General features: G+C 37.3%; 1 protein-coding gene across 1 annotated transcript in view; it reads right to left on the reverse strand.

Annotated features, from left to right (window-relative positions):
• Positions 1-21,313, reverse strand: part of rnf17 (ring finger protein 17) — a gene marked incomplete at both ends in the record, with an annotated part of 31,187 nt that extends 9,874 nt beyond the window's left edge. Inside the window, 22 exons of the mRNA XM_079254348.1 lie at positions 395-539; positions 1,211-1,456; positions 1,600-1,717; positions 1,794-1,911; positions 2,109-2,224; positions 4,891-5,053; positions 5,261-5,390; positions 5,467-5,651; positions 6,033-6,174; positions 8,293-8,464; positions 10,167-10,325; positions 11,849-11,938; positions 12,035-12,300; positions 13,676-13,750; positions 16,439-16,515; positions 17,018-17,186; positions 18,042-18,145; positions 18,305-18,394; positions 18,776-18,848; positions 19,977-20,074; positions 20,320-20,432; positions 21,247-21,313. Coding sequence (XP_079110474.1) covers positions 395-539; positions 1,211-1,456; positions 1,600-1,717; positions 1,794-1,911; positions 2,109-2,224; positions 4,891-5,053; positions 5,261-5,390; positions 5,467-5,651; positions 6,033-6,174; positions 8,293-8,464; positions 10,167-10,325; positions 11,849-11,938; positions 12,035-12,300; positions 13,676-13,750; positions 16,439-16,515; positions 17,018-17,186; positions 18,042-18,145; positions 18,305-18,394; positions 18,776-18,848; positions 19,977-20,074; positions 20,320-20,432; positions 21,247-21,313 — 2,916 coding nt within the window. The remainder of the gene's footprint in view (positions 1-394; positions 540-1,210; positions 1,457-1,599; positions 1,718-1,793; positions 1,912-2,108; positions 2,225-4,890; positions 5,054-5,260; positions 5,391-5,466; positions 5,652-6,032; positions 6,175-8,292; positions 8,465-10,166; positions 10,326-11,848; positions 11,939-12,034; positions 12,301-13,675; positions 13,751-16,438; positions 16,516-17,017; positions 17,187-18,041; positions 18,146-18,304; positions 18,395-18,775; positions 18,849-19,976; positions 20,075-20,319; positions 20,433-21,246) is intronic.
• Between the last annotated feature and the right edge of the window lie 517 nt (positions 21,314-21,830).

Consider the following 21,830-nt stretch of genomic DNA (forward strand, 5'->3'; position numbering starts at 1 on the left):
TTCACCTGAAAGCTAACTTTTTATGAGTATTGTCTCTACATCTAGTTGTGCTGGTAAATCTTCTGATACGTACGAAACCGATCAATATCTAAGTGAATAATTGATCGTCACATTGAAGAATCCTAATTGCCTGCATAGGATTGCCGTGTGAACTTGATTAAAGCAACTTTAACTGAATCTATCTTGCAGTATCACAACTGTACAAGGACAGTCTGTAAGCCGCAGTGTGAGGAACTTTTTTACGCATCAGTGGCGGGACTGAATATTACTTTGCATTCCCCTTCTTTATTAACATAAAGTTGCTGCGCCAGTAAAAATTTTATCTAATACGACAATAAAGCTTGATGGAATTATATTAAAAAAGAAACTTCTGTCTCACGCAGTGTTTTCATACTTCCACAGTGTTTGATGTGACATCAGAGCAGATCTGTCCTCTCTCCCAGACTCCATCAATTTGCGCAGCGCAGTACATGTCTGCTTTCCACACCACATCCTGGGCCTCCGTTTGTGCACATTCCTGCTTCACAAGGTCACATATTCTGAAAAACAAATCAAATCCCAACTTCAAATGGCTGTGATTGTAGGCTAGGTTGCAGATTGATTGCTGTGATTATAAATACTTACATAATCCCTTTGAAGGTTTAATTTGCAGCAGTCATTGGTTATACACACACACACATTCACACACTGTAATGAATGGTTGATTGTACAATTTCAGCATTAAAAGTCATGAACAAATTGCTTAAGAGGGATCACTGGAGGAAAAAGGTGTTCATGCTGACAATGGCTGATCTCAACTCCAGACAAACCTTCAGAAACCAATCAAAATGCCAAATAAATAAATGATTGACCAATCAAAAAGTATTGTGGGTTCTGAAATAAATGTTGACATGATGAAAGAATTTGTTTTCCCAGAAAATCCTCATTGCATCAGCATAACATCACGTCCTGCCTAAAATACAAAGATCCAACATAAAACCTTGAAATAAGCATTTAATACCAAACAGTGATTCTTGCAGCATGTATGAACTACTCTTCCATGCTTCTCTGTAACATCTTACTGTGTCTCCATCATCACTGCAAGATTATGGGGAAAAACTAAAGCAACACTGGATGGAAATAAATCTTGTGACATTGCGGAAGCGTATTGAAACTACGCCAGAGAGACGGTGTGCTGTAATGATGACAAAGAGGTTAAAGGAGCGCTAACCTTTTAAGTTGAGAGTTGTTCTGGGTGAACTGGACGTAGAAGCTGCTTGGTGAATTAATAAAGCTGACTCTGACTCTCAGGTCTTTGAGGTTGGCAGGAAGCTTCATCTGAGGCTGAAGCGGTTCCTCCTCTCCAGAGATTATCTGGTCCTGGGTTTCAACCGGCTCTGCAAGTGAAGCAGGCTCCAGTGGAGGGTCCCACACAGCAAAATCATCAGCAGAGGGTTTGGCATTTTCAACCTGCAGTCTGCAAGAGAGTACGAAATAATGACAAAAAGAGAAGAAAATGAGTAAAAGAGATGGGTTTAAAAGCTCTTGAGGAGGTGAGAAAAAGATTAAATTATACACTACAGTAGCATGAAAAGATAAACACCCCAAGGCAAGTCCTACCTGTCTTTGAAGCAGGCCAGCTCCTCTTTCACCAGCAACTCAGCTATGTTGGTTTGTGGCCCGTTCAAGCCACTCTGAAACATTTTGACAGGCAAAGGCTCATTCTTCAGGGCTGTTTCTGAAGGAGAAAATTAAAACCATGAGAAAATACACACCACAGAAACCAGTTAGCTGAAAAATGGAACATCCAGTACCTGTAGATACAATCGTGACAGACTGTTGGTGAGCTAGGCTAATGAATCTGTTGGTGCAAGCTTCACTCCACATCTTTCCATCAACAGGAACCACATCAGCCAAACTGCAGTGAATTGCCTTGGAATAAAAGGGAAATAGTTCCTGGTGATTGAAGTCGTTATTAAAGTGTATATATAACATGCAAATTTTAAATGCATTAACATACATATTTACTATTACATAAACATAAATGATAAAAGTTTTTTAAAAAAGTGCCACTTTTGTATCTACATTTTTGTAATACAACTCAATCTGAGCATAAAATATATTCTTACCTTGACAGGAAGGGCAAAGAACTCATCTTTGATCTTCCTCAAGTCGCTAACAGGCAAGATTTTCTTATTGCCAAAGTCAACATACTGCACTTCAACCTTACTTTTCCCCAAATGATCTATGCACACACATACAAACACACATCAAGTTATATCAGTGTACTGCTGTATTTTTTTTTTTTTCTACCCCGAGTTATTTAAAAAAAAAAAAAAGAAAAGAAAAACCCACATCCTTGCACCACATCAAACTGGAAATACAACATTATTTCTAACTGATCGACCTCAAGTTTTTCTTCATGAACACCTTTGACCAAGTTTTAATGGACTTTTAACGGACAGTAAAACTCCAACCATCAGTGAACTCAGGTGTGATGTAGGCCGGTCAAGAGGACTTGCACTCAAAAAGCTTCAGACTGGCTCAGACTCACGATTAAAGACTTTTTTCATGATTTTCTCTCTGTCTGATCTCCTGTCTGCCGTCATTTTCCCAGATGCACTGACATAATGCCACATAAACACAGATGCATCTGTACACAGAATCAATCAAACAATAACGGCACCAATACATCTGTTGCTACAGCAAGACTTAGGAGAAACAAAAAAATGCAGCAAACTGCAACATCTGCGTTATAAAAATCCCGAACATTAGCGCCGCCACATACACTTTGAAACACAACTGGTTTTACTGGGATTGTTTTTTAGATACATAGTTTAGGAATGTAAGAAAAAGTTATTAAGTCTTTAAGTATGGGATCTAAATTGATTAAAATATATATTTATATTCTTTATCATTCTATTTAAAAAAAAGTTTAACATTTATATTCGGAACTTGCCTCAGTTATTTCAAGAATCACCAATTGTGGACCTACTGAGCCACTGTCCTGCAGATTTTACATGTTTACCTGGTGCAATTAAGAGTCAAATTAAGTTTGAGCGGGGAAATATCAAAAACTTTCAGGACAGATGGTGATACCTGCATGAAAGTGTAACACATTGGTCCTCCTTTATGTTCAAAGGGAAGGACGATAAGAACTGCAATATTACCTAAAATGTCTCTGTGGGTCCACATGGATTTTGGTTCACATTGAAAACTCTTGGACAAGTTATCCTGAGAGCATATTTCCTAATCTGAAAAAATTTCTGAAGATCGGTGCTGTTACTGAATGCTGGTAGATAAAGAGTGAGTACAGATTCTAAGACCTGTATTATAATTCAGTCTTCTAAGCAGATTATCATGTGGAAAATAACTCATTACAGTACAAGTGACCTGCAACGTTATCCATAAGACTTCAGACTTGACTTAGACTTACAAAAAAGGTCTTGTGCACATCCCTGGTAAAACATGTAATAATACAAAATTAAAAAATGGGGGGAAAAAAAAGTTACAAAAAGAGAATATTGTTGCCACAAGTCATTCATTCTCAGCCTCTTTAAAGTGGAACTATTACGTGCATTTCAGGCTAATTTATTTTTATTTCTGAGATCAGAAGGGCTGGGATTGATCGAGCTATTGTCACAAATGGCTTTATTTACTTCAGACCGACCCTCTCTGTAGGCTGTCAGATCAGCCTGTGGGCAAAACGAGTGAATTGAGACTCTTCCGCATTAAGCCCCGCCTCCCGCCACTGCACTACATCGGGAGCGCGCACCGCATCTGCTTTCACCGTCATTGTAACATCTCATAAACAGAAGGATTAGGCTAATATAAACCCAATAAAAAAAACAAAATACAATGTCAACACATAGCATACAGCCCTACATGTTGGAACCTGAATCCGACCCTGAAAACGAAGTGGAAAACAGCAACCCACAGCAACGAATGCAGCAGGATGTCTGTCTTTGGTAAACTCACCAGCCATCGTTGGAAATAACTTTATCCCACGTTTTCCACCCGCCTGATGTATTTGTACATGCCCTTGTTAACCAGTAGAAGGCAACCAATCACCAAACCTTATCCCCCGGGACGTCACAAGGATTTCCAAGTAGAAAAAACTCTCATAAACGACGCGTTTTTCGTTGCCGTGGAAACCGAACGGAGAGCGTGCTGGAACTCAAACTCAAACATGTGTTTAGGTGATAAAAAAACAGTGTCATTCACATGTCTGATGAGGATTCAACACTGTAACACTGTAGAAAGCTCAGAAAACTTGAAATACCATAATAGCACCCCTTTTAAGTTTTGTAAAAAAAAACAAAAAGAAAAAAGAAAACTTACCATTGAATGTTGCAAACAAAATTAATAGTAGGACAGAATGATATACTTTGATCCAGTGTTTCCTTTACCAAATCAGATCATACAGGATGTACCGAGGCTTCGTTACATAGCATTTTTAGATAAAGACAAGTTCTTGATGTAGCATTGAGTTCGATACTTCCAGGTCATTTGACTTCGATAGGAACCTTTCTAAGTGGAAAAAAAGAAAGATTGAATGCCCCCCGATGCTAAGCTTGCTCAACATCCAAAAGGATGCAAAACAAAATGTGGATCAATTTGATGCTCCCCACCCCCCGAAAGCCACATCCTAAAATTTCTGCAGGAACAACTTTCACTACATTATAAATGCGCAAAGACTATAAAAAAAACAAAGAATGGCAAAAACGTCTTCATAGCACAGTATCATGTCTTGGCACACTCACAAAAATTGTTTTGCCATCTAGCTTGCAACACAATGTGGCTGCATAACTAACCAAAACCAGCTATTGCCACATTTTATGTTACACTAAATAGTAATAGTTGCTGGTAAACTATTACTTTATTTCAGATTGCTCATACACACATCCTCACCAGTGACTTGAGCTCTGTACCACAGCTTGTTCTCAAAGCGGGCAACACAGGCCTGTTTAGCCACAGGGCAATAGACCCTCAGATCATCTTCTCCGTACACTGGTGTTGCATTGTAGCAATCCTGAAGCTTGGCTGAGAGCAGCAAGGACTCCATGTTATCAACCTGGGGAGAGAGTTATGAGTTAGATTCATGTAAAATGTAATAACTGAAAAACATTAAACAACAAATTATCACTCAAACATATAAAGAGAAAGATGCCCTCTGTCCTATCAACTTCTCTTCCCAGAATCTCCATTAAATTTTCTTAAACAACTACGATTTCATTTAGGTTTTATTTTCATTCGCTGCCATCTGTGTGGTGTGTATTACCAGCTGAATGTAGAAGTCAGCAGGGCTGTTAATGTGGCAGACCATTGCATTGAGCTCTGTGTTTTTCTGTGGATAAACAGGGGGGTAGTACAACAGAGGTTTCCTGCCCCCGGTCACTGGAGAGTAAAACCTAAAAGCAATGTTGAGAAGATATTACCAAGGTAGCAAATCAATGCCTAATAAAGACACATTTTATTTATGATTACCTGGCCACTTCAATGAAAACAAGGTACTCTCTGACAGAGATAGGCACACAGGATTGTTCCATGGGAGTCTTCCTCAGATCCACCAGTAAGGAATCTCTGTCCTGACCCAAAGGCAACATCTCCACTACTGCAGAGCCAACTACACTGCAGAACTCAGCCCATGCCTCTTTACTCCAGCCCTTTGTCTGCGCGCACACACACACACACACACACACACACACAAAAACAAACTATTAGTACAGCTGTTTTTTTTCATTTCATAAAGCAACATATTAAACCTGTCAATGAGATTTTCCCTCCTTGGCAGATAAAATACGCCTGGGTATCAGAGGACCTTACAATTCAAGTAGTGTAACAAACATTAAACAAGTATTCTAGGATTTTTACACTTTTCCCACAACTTAATAAAACAACCTGTTCTTTAAAAGGTTTCAATGCGTGTACTGACATCATTTATGACAAAAATGCAATGTTTTTTGTAACTCCTATAAAACTGGAGTTACAACAGTTACCACTTATTAAAAAGAGAAAAATATGCTGTATTATTTAATCTTTTGTGGTCTTACCACGTCATATGGGACCAAGTCTTTTAGTGAACATCTGACAGCCTGAGGGGAAAATCGATCCAGCTCCACCTTCACAGACTCCTCCACCTTTCTGAGGTAGCTGTTCACAGCCTCAAGTGAAGACTCAGTCGTCCTTTCCTTACTGGAAACGGCGCTTCATAGTCCAGACATTTAAAATTAGTCACATATGCATTAACTGTGTACTGGACACACCAGTAGCACAACTTTCCAGATGCAATTAAAATTGGGCAGAAACATGTCCAAATTTACTGCTATTTTTAAGATTCACTGCCCAGTCAAAAAGTTACCCGATAATATTTTGTTGGGCCAGTTTGTTTACAGCAGCATTCACTGAAGCACTGCTCTAATAAGCTTGTGTGGTATCACAGCATTAATTTCTTTCCAGAGTTGCATCAATTTTTCTCCAATATCTTGCAGCGATAATTTAAGCCTTCTCCAGCACATCGCAGAGTCTGAATGGAGTTCAGTTTGGATTCTGTGCTGGCCAATTCATGAGTGAAAATGATGTGTCATGCTGCCTAAACATCCATAAATCCTGGCATTGCCATCTTGGATTATGCCTGTGCCATCAGGGAAGAAAATAATAAATGATGGGATAACTTGCTCAGTTTATTGAAGCAGTCATCGGACATCTTTCTTTGTGATATAATGTTGCTGAACCTTGACTTAACTATCTGTAGCTACACCAGAACATAAACTTCCCCCACAGGGTACTAGGGTATCAAAACAAAGTTTATTTGTATAGCACCTTTCATACAAAAGCAGTTCAAAGTGCTATACATAGATTAAAACAACAGTAAAACAAATAGACACATCATCATGTTGCCTGATAAAGCTTCTAAAATAGTCTTCAGTTTGTTTAAAGTGGATTTCAGGCTAATTTATTTTTATTTCTGAGACCAGAAGGGCTGGGATTGATCGAGTTATTGTCACAGATCGCTTTATTTACTTCAGACCGACCCTCTCCGTAGGCTGTCAGATCAGCCTGTGGGCAAAACGAGTGGATTGAGACTCTTCTGCATTAAGCCCCGCCTCCCGCCACTGCACTACATCGGGAGCGCGCACTGCCACTGCTTTCGCCGTCATTGTTACGTCTCATAAACAGAAGGATTAGGCTAATATGAACTCAATAAAAAAACAAAATACAATGTCAACACATAGCATGTTGGAACCTGAATCAGACCCTGAAAACGAAGTGGAAAACAGCAACCCACAGCAAGGAATGCAGCAGGATGTCTCTCTTTGGTAAACTCACCAGCCATCGTTGGAAATAACTTTATCCCACGTTTTCCACCCGCCTGATGTATTTGTACATGCCCTTGTTAACCAGTAGAAGGCAACCAATCACCAAACCTTATCCCCCGGGACGTCACAAGGATTTCCAAGTAGAAAAAACTCTCGTAAACGACGCGTTTTTCGTTGCCGTGGAAACCGAACGGAGAGCGTGCTGGAACTCAAACTCAAACATGCGTTTAGGTGATAAAAAACAGTGCCGTTCACATGTCTGATGAGGATTCAACACTGTAACACTGTAGAAAGATCAGAAAACTTGAAATACCATAATAGGACTCCTTTAACTGACAATAATAATAGAAGTAAAAGAATAAACATAAAAGAGATAACATCTGGCTTGACAAACTGTGAGGGTAGGCACTAGGGATGATAGGTTCATCAGTTCATCTTCATCATCTTTTACCCTGATGCTCTCTGCACTGCAACCAGGTAAATCAGGACTCATCAGTCCAGATTTACTTGACCTTCTTCCATTGCTCTAGAATTTAATATTCATGCTTCCTAGCAAACTGAAAGTACTTCTCCAGTTAGGCTCACTGATTAGTTTTTTTCTGGCTACACAGCTGTTCAGTCCCAGACCCTTGAGTTACCTTTGTATTGTGCATGTGGGAATCCTCTTACCTTCACTATTAAACATAGCTGTTGTTTTATTTATTTATTTTTTTTACATTGTATGTGATGGCTGATTAGACTTATTCTAGATTTTATTTCTGACCACATTTGTTCCTTAAAGATGACGGTTCCCCACTATCCCTCAAGATTTAAGTGTGTTGCACAGCTCTTTTCAAGACTCTTAATTTGTTGACACTGTTCATATCAACATTATGATTTAGTGTTTTGTAGTTTTGTAATAAACAAAACCAACTGCATCCTCATGGTGATGTGTAATTTTGCAAAATATGCACATAAAATATGTTTTACACCATTACCATTTACGTGCAAGTACCTCTGTATGAAGATGCTTTTGGTGAACCCATAGTCTGGGAAGAAAACTCGCACACTGGCCAGCTGGGTGACTAGGCAGCCTTTCACAGCCTCCACAGAGTCTCTCTGGAAGACTTCGACCACTCTGCTGCGGCACCACAAGCTCTCCTTCCACTTTGTAAAAATTAGGGAGCCTACAGTGTATCAGACAGACATCATGTATGTCAACTGTACTTTACTCAACTCTTAGACAGGAATTAAAAAGTAATACATTTGTTCCTATTAGGTTGCAAGGAAATAAAACAGTAAGAGTGACAGAAATGAGGAGCATGGTCAGTAGTAGGTCACCATGAAGGATATTACTTTACTCATAACTGACAGTGGGTCTAATGGATGTGTGTTAGGCAGGTCTGCTGAAAATAATCAATTTAAAGATTAATCTAGATTCATAATGGTATGATTCTGAATTGATGCAGTTATGCCAAATAATTGATTTTTTTTTATATTGAAAATGAAACCAGGTTTATTGCTGCTTTTCCCCCTTGTGCTGGATAATAAATGTTCAAAATTTAAAACCATAGTTGTATGCATTTTGGGCATATTTGCACAGTACATGCAACTGTTATGGATAAATTCTATTTTATTGATGCTACAGAGAGGACAAGGCAGCAGCTGATGTAATAAATGTAGTCCCTGCAGAAAGGGACTACATTTATTACAGACTAACACAGCTTCAGTGGGACAAGGGGAAAGCCAGTCACTTATATAGGGCTCATCCTGAGAGCAATACTTCTTTACATGGGAAGGCATGTCACAAGTTGCTAATTATACACTGTCCAAGCTGACTGGTGATGTTGATATAGTTATTATGTTACTTAAATAGATATTGTTTACCAGGTGCAGAAGTTGACCTTGGATCAAATCTAACTTCCACAAAACATGGTGGAGGGAAACAGTAACAGTGTGAGATAAAACACAAAATCTAAAAGCTGACATATGGAAACACTTTGGATTTTCTGTGGTACCTGGAAAGCGACAGCTGGACAAGATCTAAGCCACCTGTGATCTTCCCACAAAAACATTTAATATGCCAAAAACATAACTAATATGATTAACATTAGCCAATATCACACCAAGCCTTGGCTAACAGTGATATAAACTTTCCTAAAACCCAAACACAAATATCCATGTCTGAGAGGATAACTAGATGTATCATGGTACTTACAGCAAAGGACTAAAGACTTTGTAGCATCACCAATGCTTAATTTTATCAGCTGGTAAAGACGGTGGAACAGCAGTACATGATGCCATCTCCGCATGATTACAGACACACAAGAGGTGTAGAGGAAAATAAAAGCCCACGAAGCAATACATTCAGTGAGATAAGCTAGCTGTGATTCCATGTGATTCATGGAGCTCTGTGGCGACAGAGTCCGATCTAACGGAAAAGGCTCATAACCATAATGGCAACTGGGATATGCTCAGGGATTTAGTGTAAACAGGAACAGTTTTTGAGAGCCACACTGATATTCAGGTGCTTAGCTTCTGCTGCATGAAGTTCAGGAGTGGCAGCTAACAGAGAAACCAGTCCTAAGTGAGCACCTGTATATACATAGAGGAAGTGCTCTTGTAGTTGTTGTACTGTGTAAATGTATCTAAAGCATTTCACTACTTCCTTTAAGAAAAAAAAAATTAGTCATTTGTCTATGTTTATTGATGAAAAAGGCATGTGTGTTAACATAAAATTGAGAATGTTTTATATTGTACAATCAATCTGAACTCTAGACTGATATTTGACTCGGAACAGTGAAGATGCACATAAATACTGGTAACTACTTGTAAACAAAGTTTAAACATGGAAATTTTCATTATTTTCATACATTAAATCAGACTTACCGCTCTCAACTTTGTCTTCCACTTTGAAGAGACAACCATCTTCACAACAGAGGTCGTTAATCTTCTTAAAGAGAATCTCACTTTTCCTGTTTTCAGCCACATAGTGAATGTAGAAGTGACTTGGATTCACAACGTGGGTTACCACCACCCACTGCGTAACTACAAGAGAGAATAAAAACTGTGGGAAGTTTTCAGAACAGGCTATGAGAAAAATGATTGGGGTGGACAATTAAAGATTAGCAGAATCTTAAAGATGGCAGATAAATAGTTCAGTTTTCACCTCAGAATTTGACCGTCAATTTTGAACAATAATAAACCCGTGACTGGAGAAGGTCACGATAATTACGTTCTCCGAGAGAAACAGAGAAAGAGACAGATCCTTCAGCAACCATGGCCAAGTCCTAATATTCGCACTTCCACCCTTGTGCCCCTGGAAGGCATGTTCCAGCTGAAAGGTTTGAGTCTGTAGTGTGTCCCAATTCTCCAGAGTGCACATTCACTCCATCCCCTTTGCATTCTTGTCCACACTTTGGCTAAGCCTGCATACATGCACACTTCGCTTAAGCATATTACTCACAATTCATAGCTGCATCTGGCATTTTGAGCCAAAATGGTGAAAAAATGGCGACATTTTCTTGTGCATCCCAGCAACCTGTAGCCTACAGCATTAATCTTACTGTTCAAACAAACTCCAGTGCAACGTTGAGAGTCTATCATATCAGTCTCCTTCAGTGCCTCCATTTCTTTCTTCTCAAAATAGTTGTTTGTTGTAGTTTAATAAATTTTTTCAGGAGAAAAGTAGCAAATGCAAATGTTATGCATGCGAACCCTGAAGTGCACTTCCAGGTGCACACTTGAGAAAAGACTCCAGGGCCAATTGCACTCCATAAGAGCGCAATAAGATGCTCGTGATCTCTTATTTATCAAGATATTTTTGTTTTCATATTAAACATTTCTTTTGCCAAATTGAACTTATTTTCCACATTCCAATAAAGCCCTTTTGAATCTGAAGATGCCTCGATTTTATTGTCATGGCAACTTCAGTACATTGCAAACTTGTGCTATAAACACCACCAAGCAGCGCTTTGCCCTGGCAGTAATACACATGTTCTTCTAACACAGCAGGGAAAAACCAACATTGGGAGTTTATGTATAATAACTGGTTAAACTGTGAATAAATATTGTAAACATGAATTAGAGTCCCTAACAATCTTAAGTCACACTGTTGCTTTTTTCTTTTTTTGTTAAGTTTTTCATGCCATCAGAGCAGACGCCGTTCTTCTCAGGAATTTTAGAGGTTAATGTCAGGCTGTGTTAAGTTCTACAAAGAAAAACTACAATCCCACTTTGCTGAATGACTACTTTTGTAAGTTGTCAAGACAAACCAAAGTCAACCCAATCATTTGGTGGTACATCACCACGAGCAGATCTGCTTACTCAAGTGTGCTACCTGCACTGGTAGTACTACTCTGTGTGCGCTGTTAAGGCTATGCATTTGCAAGGGTCTCAAAAACCAATCAAATTCCATTTATAAATGACGCAGTAGACAGATCTGTCTTTTACATAGAGCATAAACAGGCCTTTAAGCTGCTGTGTACTTCAGGTAGGTCCTTTAAAAAAAAAAAAGGCATATCTAATTTATTTTATATAGAAAATATAATCACAGGAATGCTTCTCTTTACCATTTCTCTTATTGCCAAATAAGTGATTTTTTCTTCTCCTGTGAACTCTCCACTTGTCATTGGCCAACTCTGGACCAGTCGGAGGATTTGCTAAAAAAAAAAAAAAAAAGAAAGAAAATATAAAAACTATTCAAAAAGACTAAATTAATAAATTAAGTCAAAAGAACACATAGCAATGTCACATACCACATTCTTGTCTCTCATCGTGAAGCTCCTCAATAACTATGTCTGAGCTTGCAAGGTCTGACGATGAGCTGTAGTGAGAGGAGTTCATTCTGTGGCGAGGTCTTGGGGTTGGGGAGAAGCCTGTTGATGATGCACTGTTACTCCCTTTATTGCCCTGTATGTCTTTACTGGCAGTGGGGAGCTTCCCATTTCTGTCTTGAATCACACAGTTTCTTTCGTTCTCTGTTTTCCAGAGAGATTTACTGTTGGAGTTGTCTGACTGGCAGCTTTCAGTGGGTTTTAGAGTGAAATAAAACGGAAAGAAGAAAATATGTCAAAAACAACAGAAGTGTAGAGCCATGTACAAAAATTCAAGAATGTTGAATAATAATAAACTAGGGCTGAACTTTTAAGAGTTATCTGATTTGATTGATTAAAAAAATTGATTAAATTTCTAAAACGTATGTACAGTATAATTTTTTTTACTGTGTGAAACCACAGTACCAGTGGTTGAAACAACCACGAACAACTGCGTAGTGTTCTAGATGTTGTGCATTTAAACCATTTTCGTTTAATCCCTACAAAAACAAATGTTCCTAAATGGCTTTACACAACATTTATGTCATATTACAATATTTTATATATATATATGTATATATATATATATATATATATATATATATATATATATATATATAAAAGTAATTTCTCTTTAGTGATTAATAAAGTATTTTTAAAGAGATTTAGCCAATTAAAAGATTTAGCCAATATTATTTTCAGCAGTTCAGGGACGATAAACATTTAGGCATGGTTTGTAATAAAACAACCAACTCAATTTGATAAAATAACTGTATATTGCATCTTGCATTAAACAATATTTAAAAACAAATAAGGCAGAAAAGACAACCATTACTGCAGTGGTTCCCAAACTGGGGGGCGGGCTAAATAAAACTTGGGGTTTTTACACTGCATAAATTAGTAAAAGTACTCATAGGAAATTATGATAAATCAACAAGAGAGACTTCAAGTAATAAAAACTAAACTATGAAGGAGCATATCTGTCCCTGCTTGACCAGTAATGGTAATCAATGGTGGGGAAAAATGAGACCACAGTCCTTTGCATGTATTATATATTTGTATGTATTATATTATCTAATATAATGAAGTATGAAGCAAAACAAGTTACACCACTACTTGAGGATTTTTTATCCTAAACACAAAGAAAAGGCTGCCGGTTACTTTAGAAATAATCTATCCAACAAAACTGACATCATCTCATAGAAAACTCCACTCACCTAAGGTAGTTTGTGGAGATTGTTGGTTTAAAATGTTTCACACTAAAGCAGACAAATGGATAATAATACTGACACGGTTTTAATTATAGTTACCTACAATACAGCCACTAAAACTATAGACGCATTTCTTAGTATATTTCTTTGGTTCATGTAATGGGAGGGGGGGGGGGGCTTGACATTACTGTCATCGATGAAAACGGGGCCCCGCAGAAAAAGTTTGGAAATCACTGCATTAATGAATGTTATGTGACGGATAATGGACAGGTATTCAGGAATATATAATTAGCAAAAATGTGCTTGTTTAGGTTTAAAATATGAGAGGCAAAGAAGACGAAATAGATGTAAAAAAGTGAAGAAAAGAACTTACTGATTTGGGCTTCTGACCTCCATCTTGAGAGACAACACTAAACTCTGGCTCAGACTCTCTGACTGGAAAACACAGCTACAACACAAACACCCATGCCAAAATTAAAAATTCTTAGAAAAACCCTCAATACGAACATAGGTAAATATGTGAAAATAATCTAAACTGTGTTTTGGCAATTACACAATCATTTGTATTATGTACCAATTGCAGAAAGTAGCATTTGAAAAACAACATTACTAAAATGGAACCTGCAGAGGAAAAATTCTAGAGAATTTTTTAAAAGCAAAATTCTGATGCAAGCTTATTTTTAAAACAAAACACAACAACAAAAACATTAAACAAAGTTGCCAGCACATTCAAAACAAACTTACAATGTTCCCAGAATAGAAATCCCAAGACAGGACTTTCAAAAGTGAAACAAAGGTTACATTCATACTGCAAACAAAAGCAACTTAAATATGTTTTTTTTGTTTATTTGTGACCCATATCTGACTTTATTTGGTTAGTCTACCCTGCAGAAATGTAAGCATTAAGATCTTCAGTGGGAACATAGTTAAAGACACAAACAAAACCAAGCTAAATCTTTATAATGTAAAGTTTAAACCACAACGTTTTTTAAAGCCTGAACAATATTTTACACTCGCTTTTATCCATTTACAAAATGAAACCTCAGTCACCGCATTAATTTCACGTTTGAAGTCTGGTTGCTCTGAAGTTTGGTGCGTAGGGCCTTTTGGACATCTAAAAGGTAATAAGGAGGACTTTGTAAAGGAAGCAAGTAAAGACAGGATAAAGTGAGACTCAAAGTTGGGGTGGGTAATGTTGGGGAGCTATCTAAAAGTAGCACCCTGTCTTGGCTCCTCCCCCTCTGGTTTTGCTCCTTGTGTAATCCAAGGCTTTATAAGAAATGAGCAACTCTGTTTTGGTCCCAACGTTTGGATGGGTCAAAGTTTTTACAGATTTACAGTAAACTGTGGGGTCTAAATATATTTCTTATTGTTCATGATTACAAAATGCACTACTACTACTATCAGGATAAGCTTCAAGAAAACAAACAAAAAAATCAAAATGCTTTTTTAAAAGAGATTTCCTGGCTAAATTTACAGAAAAAAAAAACCAAGCCCAAAGGCACTTATAACAAGCAGACTTGGCAACACTGGGAGAAAATGGTTGCAATCACTATACCAACATCCATCCAAGCAAAATTCTTATTTCGAGTCTACTCTGATGTGTGAACCTTATCAGCACATGGGTTTAGCCTGAAGCTGTAAGTGTAGAAAATTACAGCATCACAGCTGACGAAGAGGATGCTACAATCCAAACGCGCCATCATGGGTAAATCCAAAAATTCTACATGTATTTTATGAGTGCTTTGAGCATGTCCATACTTGTTGTTCTGCACTTTAACCATTTATGTCATCACTTGGTTTTGTACTTATCTCATCCATTTACTCAGCTGGCCTCTAAAAGCAGTGTCTTATTATTTGACTTGGTTTATTCTATTAACACACACAGACTGACACGATCACTCTGCTCCGTACACTCTTCTCTCCGTATATTCTGTTTGATGACAGTCACTGTGTTGTCTTGCAGGTTTATTCAGTAACAGTAATTAGTTTTCTTTGTGTGTTTCTGGCTTCAGCTGAACTACATGGTTTATATTTAGCTTGTTTGTCTCTGGTGCTCCTGACAGTTGTCGACTTGTCCTCCCTCAGGGGGACCATGACTCGCACCATGTTAGGTTTTGGTATAGGTGTAGCAGAGGATCCAAAATCTGTGGTTTACTGGCATTGTTTTCTATGTGGTGTTTTTCTGTCTTTTCCTTGTTCTCTGTATAGGGTTAGGGTTTCCTTTCTTTATTCTTTTTTTTATGTTCTCTTTTTATCCTTTTCAGTCAGGTCCAATAGCAATTTGCAAACTCTGTAATACAAACACTTAAAACAAAATAAACAGACAAATAAAATAAGAATTCAGATTATTAAGGGGATCGTTATATCTAAAAAGCTTCTCTTGACATAGCAAATTGGCTCAGCAGGACACAGCACCCAGACCATCATTCTACTTTCATCAATGCTGGACAAAATAGGTAAAAAAAAAAATAATATATATATATATTCTAAGAACATAATTCTGTGATCTTTACTGTTCACGTGTGTGAATGTTTACTCAGCAGCACCATGGCTTTGACAAATAGCTACTTCAATTTTCTGTATGGTACCGATACATGGTGAATTGATGATAAGCAAACTTGACCTTAATTACATGCTGAGAGCAACCTAGCATTATTACATTCTGGGGATATCATTGACCAAAGACGATCTCTTAAAGTCTTAACTCTAAACTAATTGTTTGTTGTTTTTTTTTTAAATTAAAGAAATGGTACTACAAAAAAAAGCCAAATGTGAGAAGGACCGTTTGTAGAGAGGCAACTTTTGGAAGAATAAATCTTCCTTTATCTGAAAATGTGCATTATGTCCCCATTTGGGCCTACAATAAAAGACTGCATATAAACCGCCAGACTTTAAGAGAAAGGGCATTCATTTTTAAGTTTCTTTATTCAGTATAAAGCGGCCTGAGATAGAGTTTGTTGGGGAATTGTATAACATTTAGCAGATGCTTTTATACTAAGCGTTATAATACAACCAGTCACTTTCAGATTCACAAATTACAATTCTACTTCTCCTCCAATAACATTGAATCAGTTATAAAATTCACGTTTGTTGTATATTCAGCTGCAAACAGAACTGAATCAAAATGACAAACCTCATTTCCAAGTCTTTCGTAATACTTTTCGTATCAAAGGACGAGTCATCCACGGGAGCCTTTAGCGTCTCTAGTACCTATCAACCAGACACAAGTAGCTTAACTTAGCACCACATGTTCCACTGTGCAGAATATTTAACTTCACATTAAAATAAAAGCAACAAATATTTTTCATAGAGACAAGGTTGTTTTATGTCTCACTATGCAGTGGTTCATATCCCTCCACCTTCACCACATGCAACACAACTCTTACAATAAATATATGAGGAAATGTGCAACAAAACAGCATTGTTTAGCAGAGACATTGTCTTCAGCTTATTGAATTATCACAGTTGAACAGTTTATAAAGTGACCAGGAGGTTCTCTTTTGGGTTAAGGATGAGAATTCCTCAAGTGGTGGTGTAACTTTGTACTGCCAGATGCTGATATTGAGACAATCAAAGCCCTGTGGTCTTAAAATAACTATTACAAAAACATGCAAATATAATAATTTCAATTTATTCTAGCCCTCCCTCCCACCCCAATCCAGTTGGGAAAGAACTGCATTATGGGATGTCTACAAGCATCAACACCTCAAACCTTATCAAGGATGCAGTACTGCTCCAAGAAGGGGACGCGGCATATTTCTCTGGCCATCTGTATGGCAACCACCAAGGTTTTAATTCTCTCCTGGACATGGGACACAGCTGCTTGGCTGGTGAAGAATTGGCCCTCCAGTTTTGTTAAATGATTCAACTGCACATCCTTCCTGTTGATGTAGACATGACGCATTTTACAACAAAATCAGCTTTCATACTTGTGTCTTTTAAGTCTTGAAGATAATTAGAAGATATGATCAAGCACTGATTTGATAATGTCATGATGTTATGTTTCATGTGTTTTCTCGGTTTTGGTTTAAATGTTTTGAAATTTACGTCAAAAACTTAAAACGCATTAAAAAAAAAAAAAACATACTCAAAACCGTCAAAAAGCTGGTTTTGGTTTAAATTTAACAAAGTACTTTTCAAATCATTTCCTGTTTTATTTCATAGTGTTCCTTTAGTTCCTCCATGTCTTGTTCCGCCTTCCAGGTAATTTAGTGCATGTGGACTAATTAGTGCATTCACTTCAGCCATGTCTTGTTCTATTTCCCAGTATTTACAGCCCTTGGTTTCTGTTCATTCTGTCACGGTGAATGGAGGTGGAGATGTGGACCCAAATGCAGAGGAGGAGGCAGGGATGCAGAATCACAATGCTTTAATAAACTAACTGAAAACTAGAAGGCTCAACTAAGGCACAGAGAACGACAAACACATGAAACAAACACAATGGACCAGCAACTGGGAACAGAAAACAAAGGCTATAAATACTGGGAAACAGAACAAGACACAGGTGGAATGGATGAACTAACTGAGTCTAATTGAATGGAAGGCAAAAATAGAAATAAGACATGAGGGAACTAATAAAAAACTACAAAATAAAACAGGAAACCAAAACCGAGAATACACATGAAACATCACATGGTGACAGATAACCCACCTTCCCCCATTTATAGCTTAAAAAAAACAACAAAAAAAACCAACGCATTTTACATTGATAACTAAATATTTTTAATTGTTTATACCACTTTTGAACAGCATGTAAAGCCTTATCTGTTGCCTGCTTGATCTCCATTTCTAGACCAGTTCGTTCCCTTTTCACTCGTTCTGCTACACCAGCCATCAGAGTCTGGACAGATAAGCATTCAGGACACATGCAGTTATATAACAGTTGTTTGCTCATATGATTACCCTATTCTTTATGCTTTTGCTTAAGAAATAGCATGCAAACAATTTCACACTGCAATGTATACAAGCATTTATTTTTATTTCATTTGACAGCTTTTACCTCATTGATGTGTTCCAGCTTGGCAAGATTTTCTGCAGCTTGGACCAACGCCTCATGCACTGCTTTCTCTATTGTCTTCATATCGGTTGGCTAAACGTAAGAGAGAGTTGTGATTGAATCTCCTCTATGTAAACAGGAAAGGTTGCATGCTTAGCGAAAATCAAAATGCTAAAATGACTGCATGCTCCTTGTTCTTCAAACGTTTTGCAGTAAAGTCTGGAATGCAAGGACATTGATCAAGGTGGGCTACTCAAAGGAAGAATTTACAACTAAAAGATTTTTTTTAAATATGATTTTCTAATTTTAAAAAAATGCTGTAATTTCAAGACTAATCTTAATTTATGGTATGTTGGTAAATAAACTAAATTAAAATATATATCCATTTGATTTGGACTTGCATGGTAAAAACAAGAGAGATAGCTGACATGGCAACATTAGAAGTTTACCAGTAGCAATTTTCATCCAAACTACCTGCTTCGCATCCTTTATGTTGGCTTTGATGTCTCCAGTTACTGAATATTTGTTTCTTCCCTGATTTCTATATCTGGCACACCGGATGCTTCAAAAGATGGAAAAATAAGGCAATTATTAAAGAGTTGTTTTTGTTTTTTTTTTTTAAATCAAATCTGTGATATTTGTTACACATGTAGGTAGAATACATCATTACTGTATCTCATTTCTGAGTTGGAGTGACAATCAGAGTGCAGACAAAATGATTTTTGCAAGTAGATTAGTTTTCAACAAAAACATTAAGGCTGTACAACATTGGAAAAAATTGACATTGAGATTTTTTTCTAACCCTTCGATATGAAAACAAGACATGAGTAACAAAGTGAAGAGCAATGATATCACCCATTTTAGTGAATGTTAGAAGTATTTTTAGTCTGCATTTGAGAGTTTTTCTTATTTTGTATTCCTTGCATATATTATGCCAGGTCCTGAGTAAATGTTTCCTTCTAAAATGTGCAAAAGTGAATTGTGATTTACCAAACTGGTTTGTTTGTCAGGTAGCCTTGAAATTGATGACATGTCGAGTTCATTTGCCTCCTACATTGCAGGACCTGCAATGTGACAAATGTGCACACACGTATGTTGCGAAGATGATGCTGAAACGCGGAAAGTTAACAAAAATTAGCTCTGTGCACATAAAGTAGAATTTTTGTGCTTGAATACATTGATGATAAAACTTCTCAGTCTGCTGCTCACACAGTGTTCTCTGCATGCCATCACACAACTGTGCACACACTCAGTGAACCATCTCTGGTCAGTTCTGTCAACACGCTCGTTCAACTTTATGCAGCGCCATAAATGTGTGACATTTTCAACTAATAGCTCAGACAAAGTCATCTAGATTGGCTGCTTCCCTGCAAAAGCGGTCCTTCATTTCAAATGTTCATATCACTTTTTAAATTTGTGTTATAATCATTACTTATTACTTCACAACAATGAGGGGGAATGTTAATAAAATTGAAGAAACAGTTTCATACATCTACATAAATTACAAATAAGAAAAAATATTGTGTACAAACTCAATGTGCTTGTTCAGATAAATCTATCTTTTTTCTTTTTTACCCTAAAATGTTTTCTACTTAAAATCTAACTGATGTACTCGCAGAAATCTTTTGTCTGCACTCTTAATGGCCCCAGCTTTACGTTCAAAACTGCATTTTACCTTTTCATCTTGTTCGTTTTAGTAGTGTAGATAAGGCCCACGATTCTGCTGTCTTCCTGCAGACCATGTACCCCTCCTTCAGGAAGAGCGAACTCAACCTGTAAAGATTTTAACTGTCATGCTACCACAACAACAGTGAAGAGGCATGCTTATTTGTCTTGCTAAGGAAGGAGGGTCAGTCAGGCTAAAGACTGATTAAACACATCTATAATAACCACAGAACAGTTCTAACTTTAACTTTGTGTAACTCCTTACAAGCAAGAAGCTCAACAACTGAGTAAGAGTCTGTTAAATTTGCTATACTAGATCCTCTCTGTAATACCAAGATCAATGGCTATTTTACCTCACAATCGGGACATTTAATCACATTATCACACTGAAAAGACAGCAGGCAAAATGTGCAGAAGACGTGGCCACATATAAGCACACGAGGAAGGTTGCCGGGGTTGTCATCCTCTGAAAAGTGACAAGTAGTAAAATGACAACATTATACAAAATGACTACAAGAGGATAATTCTACTTATTACCCTTCAAAAGCTTAAAGGTTGATTTTATCAGGTTTCGTCTTCCTGCACTGACAAAGACTGTCCTGTCAGCTTTGGTGGATTTGGCTGAATCCACAAAGACAAAATGCTTCAGATCTCTTTCTCCTGAGATGAGGCTCCTCCTCATCTCTGTCACATTAAAATAATAGCAAGTGTCACCCATAGATTGTATATACAAAGTATGTATGTATTTCATATACGGTCTATGGTGTCACTACAAGCCATGCGTGTCAGTAGACAGTCCACGTGCCCAAAGCATTGAGTTCATAACATGCATAAAAAAATCACATTTTGACCACATGTAAAACCAAGAAGACGAGAAGCTATGAGTTTAAAATGATTACAGACTTTAAAAATGTTTAAAAAAAAATAAAATAAAAATTCAGCATATTTGAATTCGCTTTTGCAAATTTGCAAGAGGACGCTTCCTTTCAGCTAAGGCAAACGCAAAGTTAAATTACTGCAGTACAAAATAAAGTTTAACTATATTTAAAACGTTGCAAAACACCAAAAAAAGAAAAGTCCAAAAAGATTGGACAACTGTATAAACTGCATAATATAAACCGTATAATTTTAGGTTTTAAACTCAGAGCTAGCACACGTGCTACTAATTAGCTCCCTCTACTCCAACATATAGCCACCAAACCATAACTGTCAACTAATTAATCATAAAATACCACATGACAACAGGTTTAGCTAAAATAAACAAGTTTTAAGTTCCCTACCAGGAAGCTTGAAGGGCTCCCCACAAAATTTGCAAATTGCAGCACGTGGACTGTCGTCTCCATCCATCTTTAATGTCTTTACGGGTTGTCCGTGCAGGCGGTTGTCTTTGTCACGTGACCACAAAGATACATTCACTGTCCCTTGGTTTGATAAAATGTATCCTATTTTAATCGTCTACAAGCCGTCTTTTAGTCACAGTTAGAGGTATTTATAAACCCTATTTCTTGTTAGATTGTCTATGAAGCAGTTGTAAACAGCAATAAACATCTTTTTTAAAGACTTTTAAGACTTAAAACAACCAGGTATTCATGTAACCCCAAAACGCCGCTGGAGACCCGAGGGGGACACGGTTACTCTCATAGGACCCGGTCCCAAGTTTAAATTTGGTGAAGTAGTGTGAAAAGCTGGTGAAACGTCTTTAAATTTAACTTAAATGTATGCTTTTTTTATTCATTTTCAACTGAGGTCATAGGAAACTATAAAAGCACTTGGAGAGCACAACCTTCGCCAAGCACAATGTTAAAGAATCCTTTCAATTTGCAGCTGTATTGTTATACAATTTCTTTAAATAAAGTAAAGAAAA

Source organism: Telmatherina bonti, assembly GCF_933228915.1.
Source record: "Telmatherina bonti genome assembly, chromosome: 15".
Taxonomy (NCBI): domain Eukaryota; kingdom Metazoa; phylum Chordata; class Actinopteri; order Atheriniformes; family Telmatherinidae; genus Telmatherina; species Telmatherina bonti.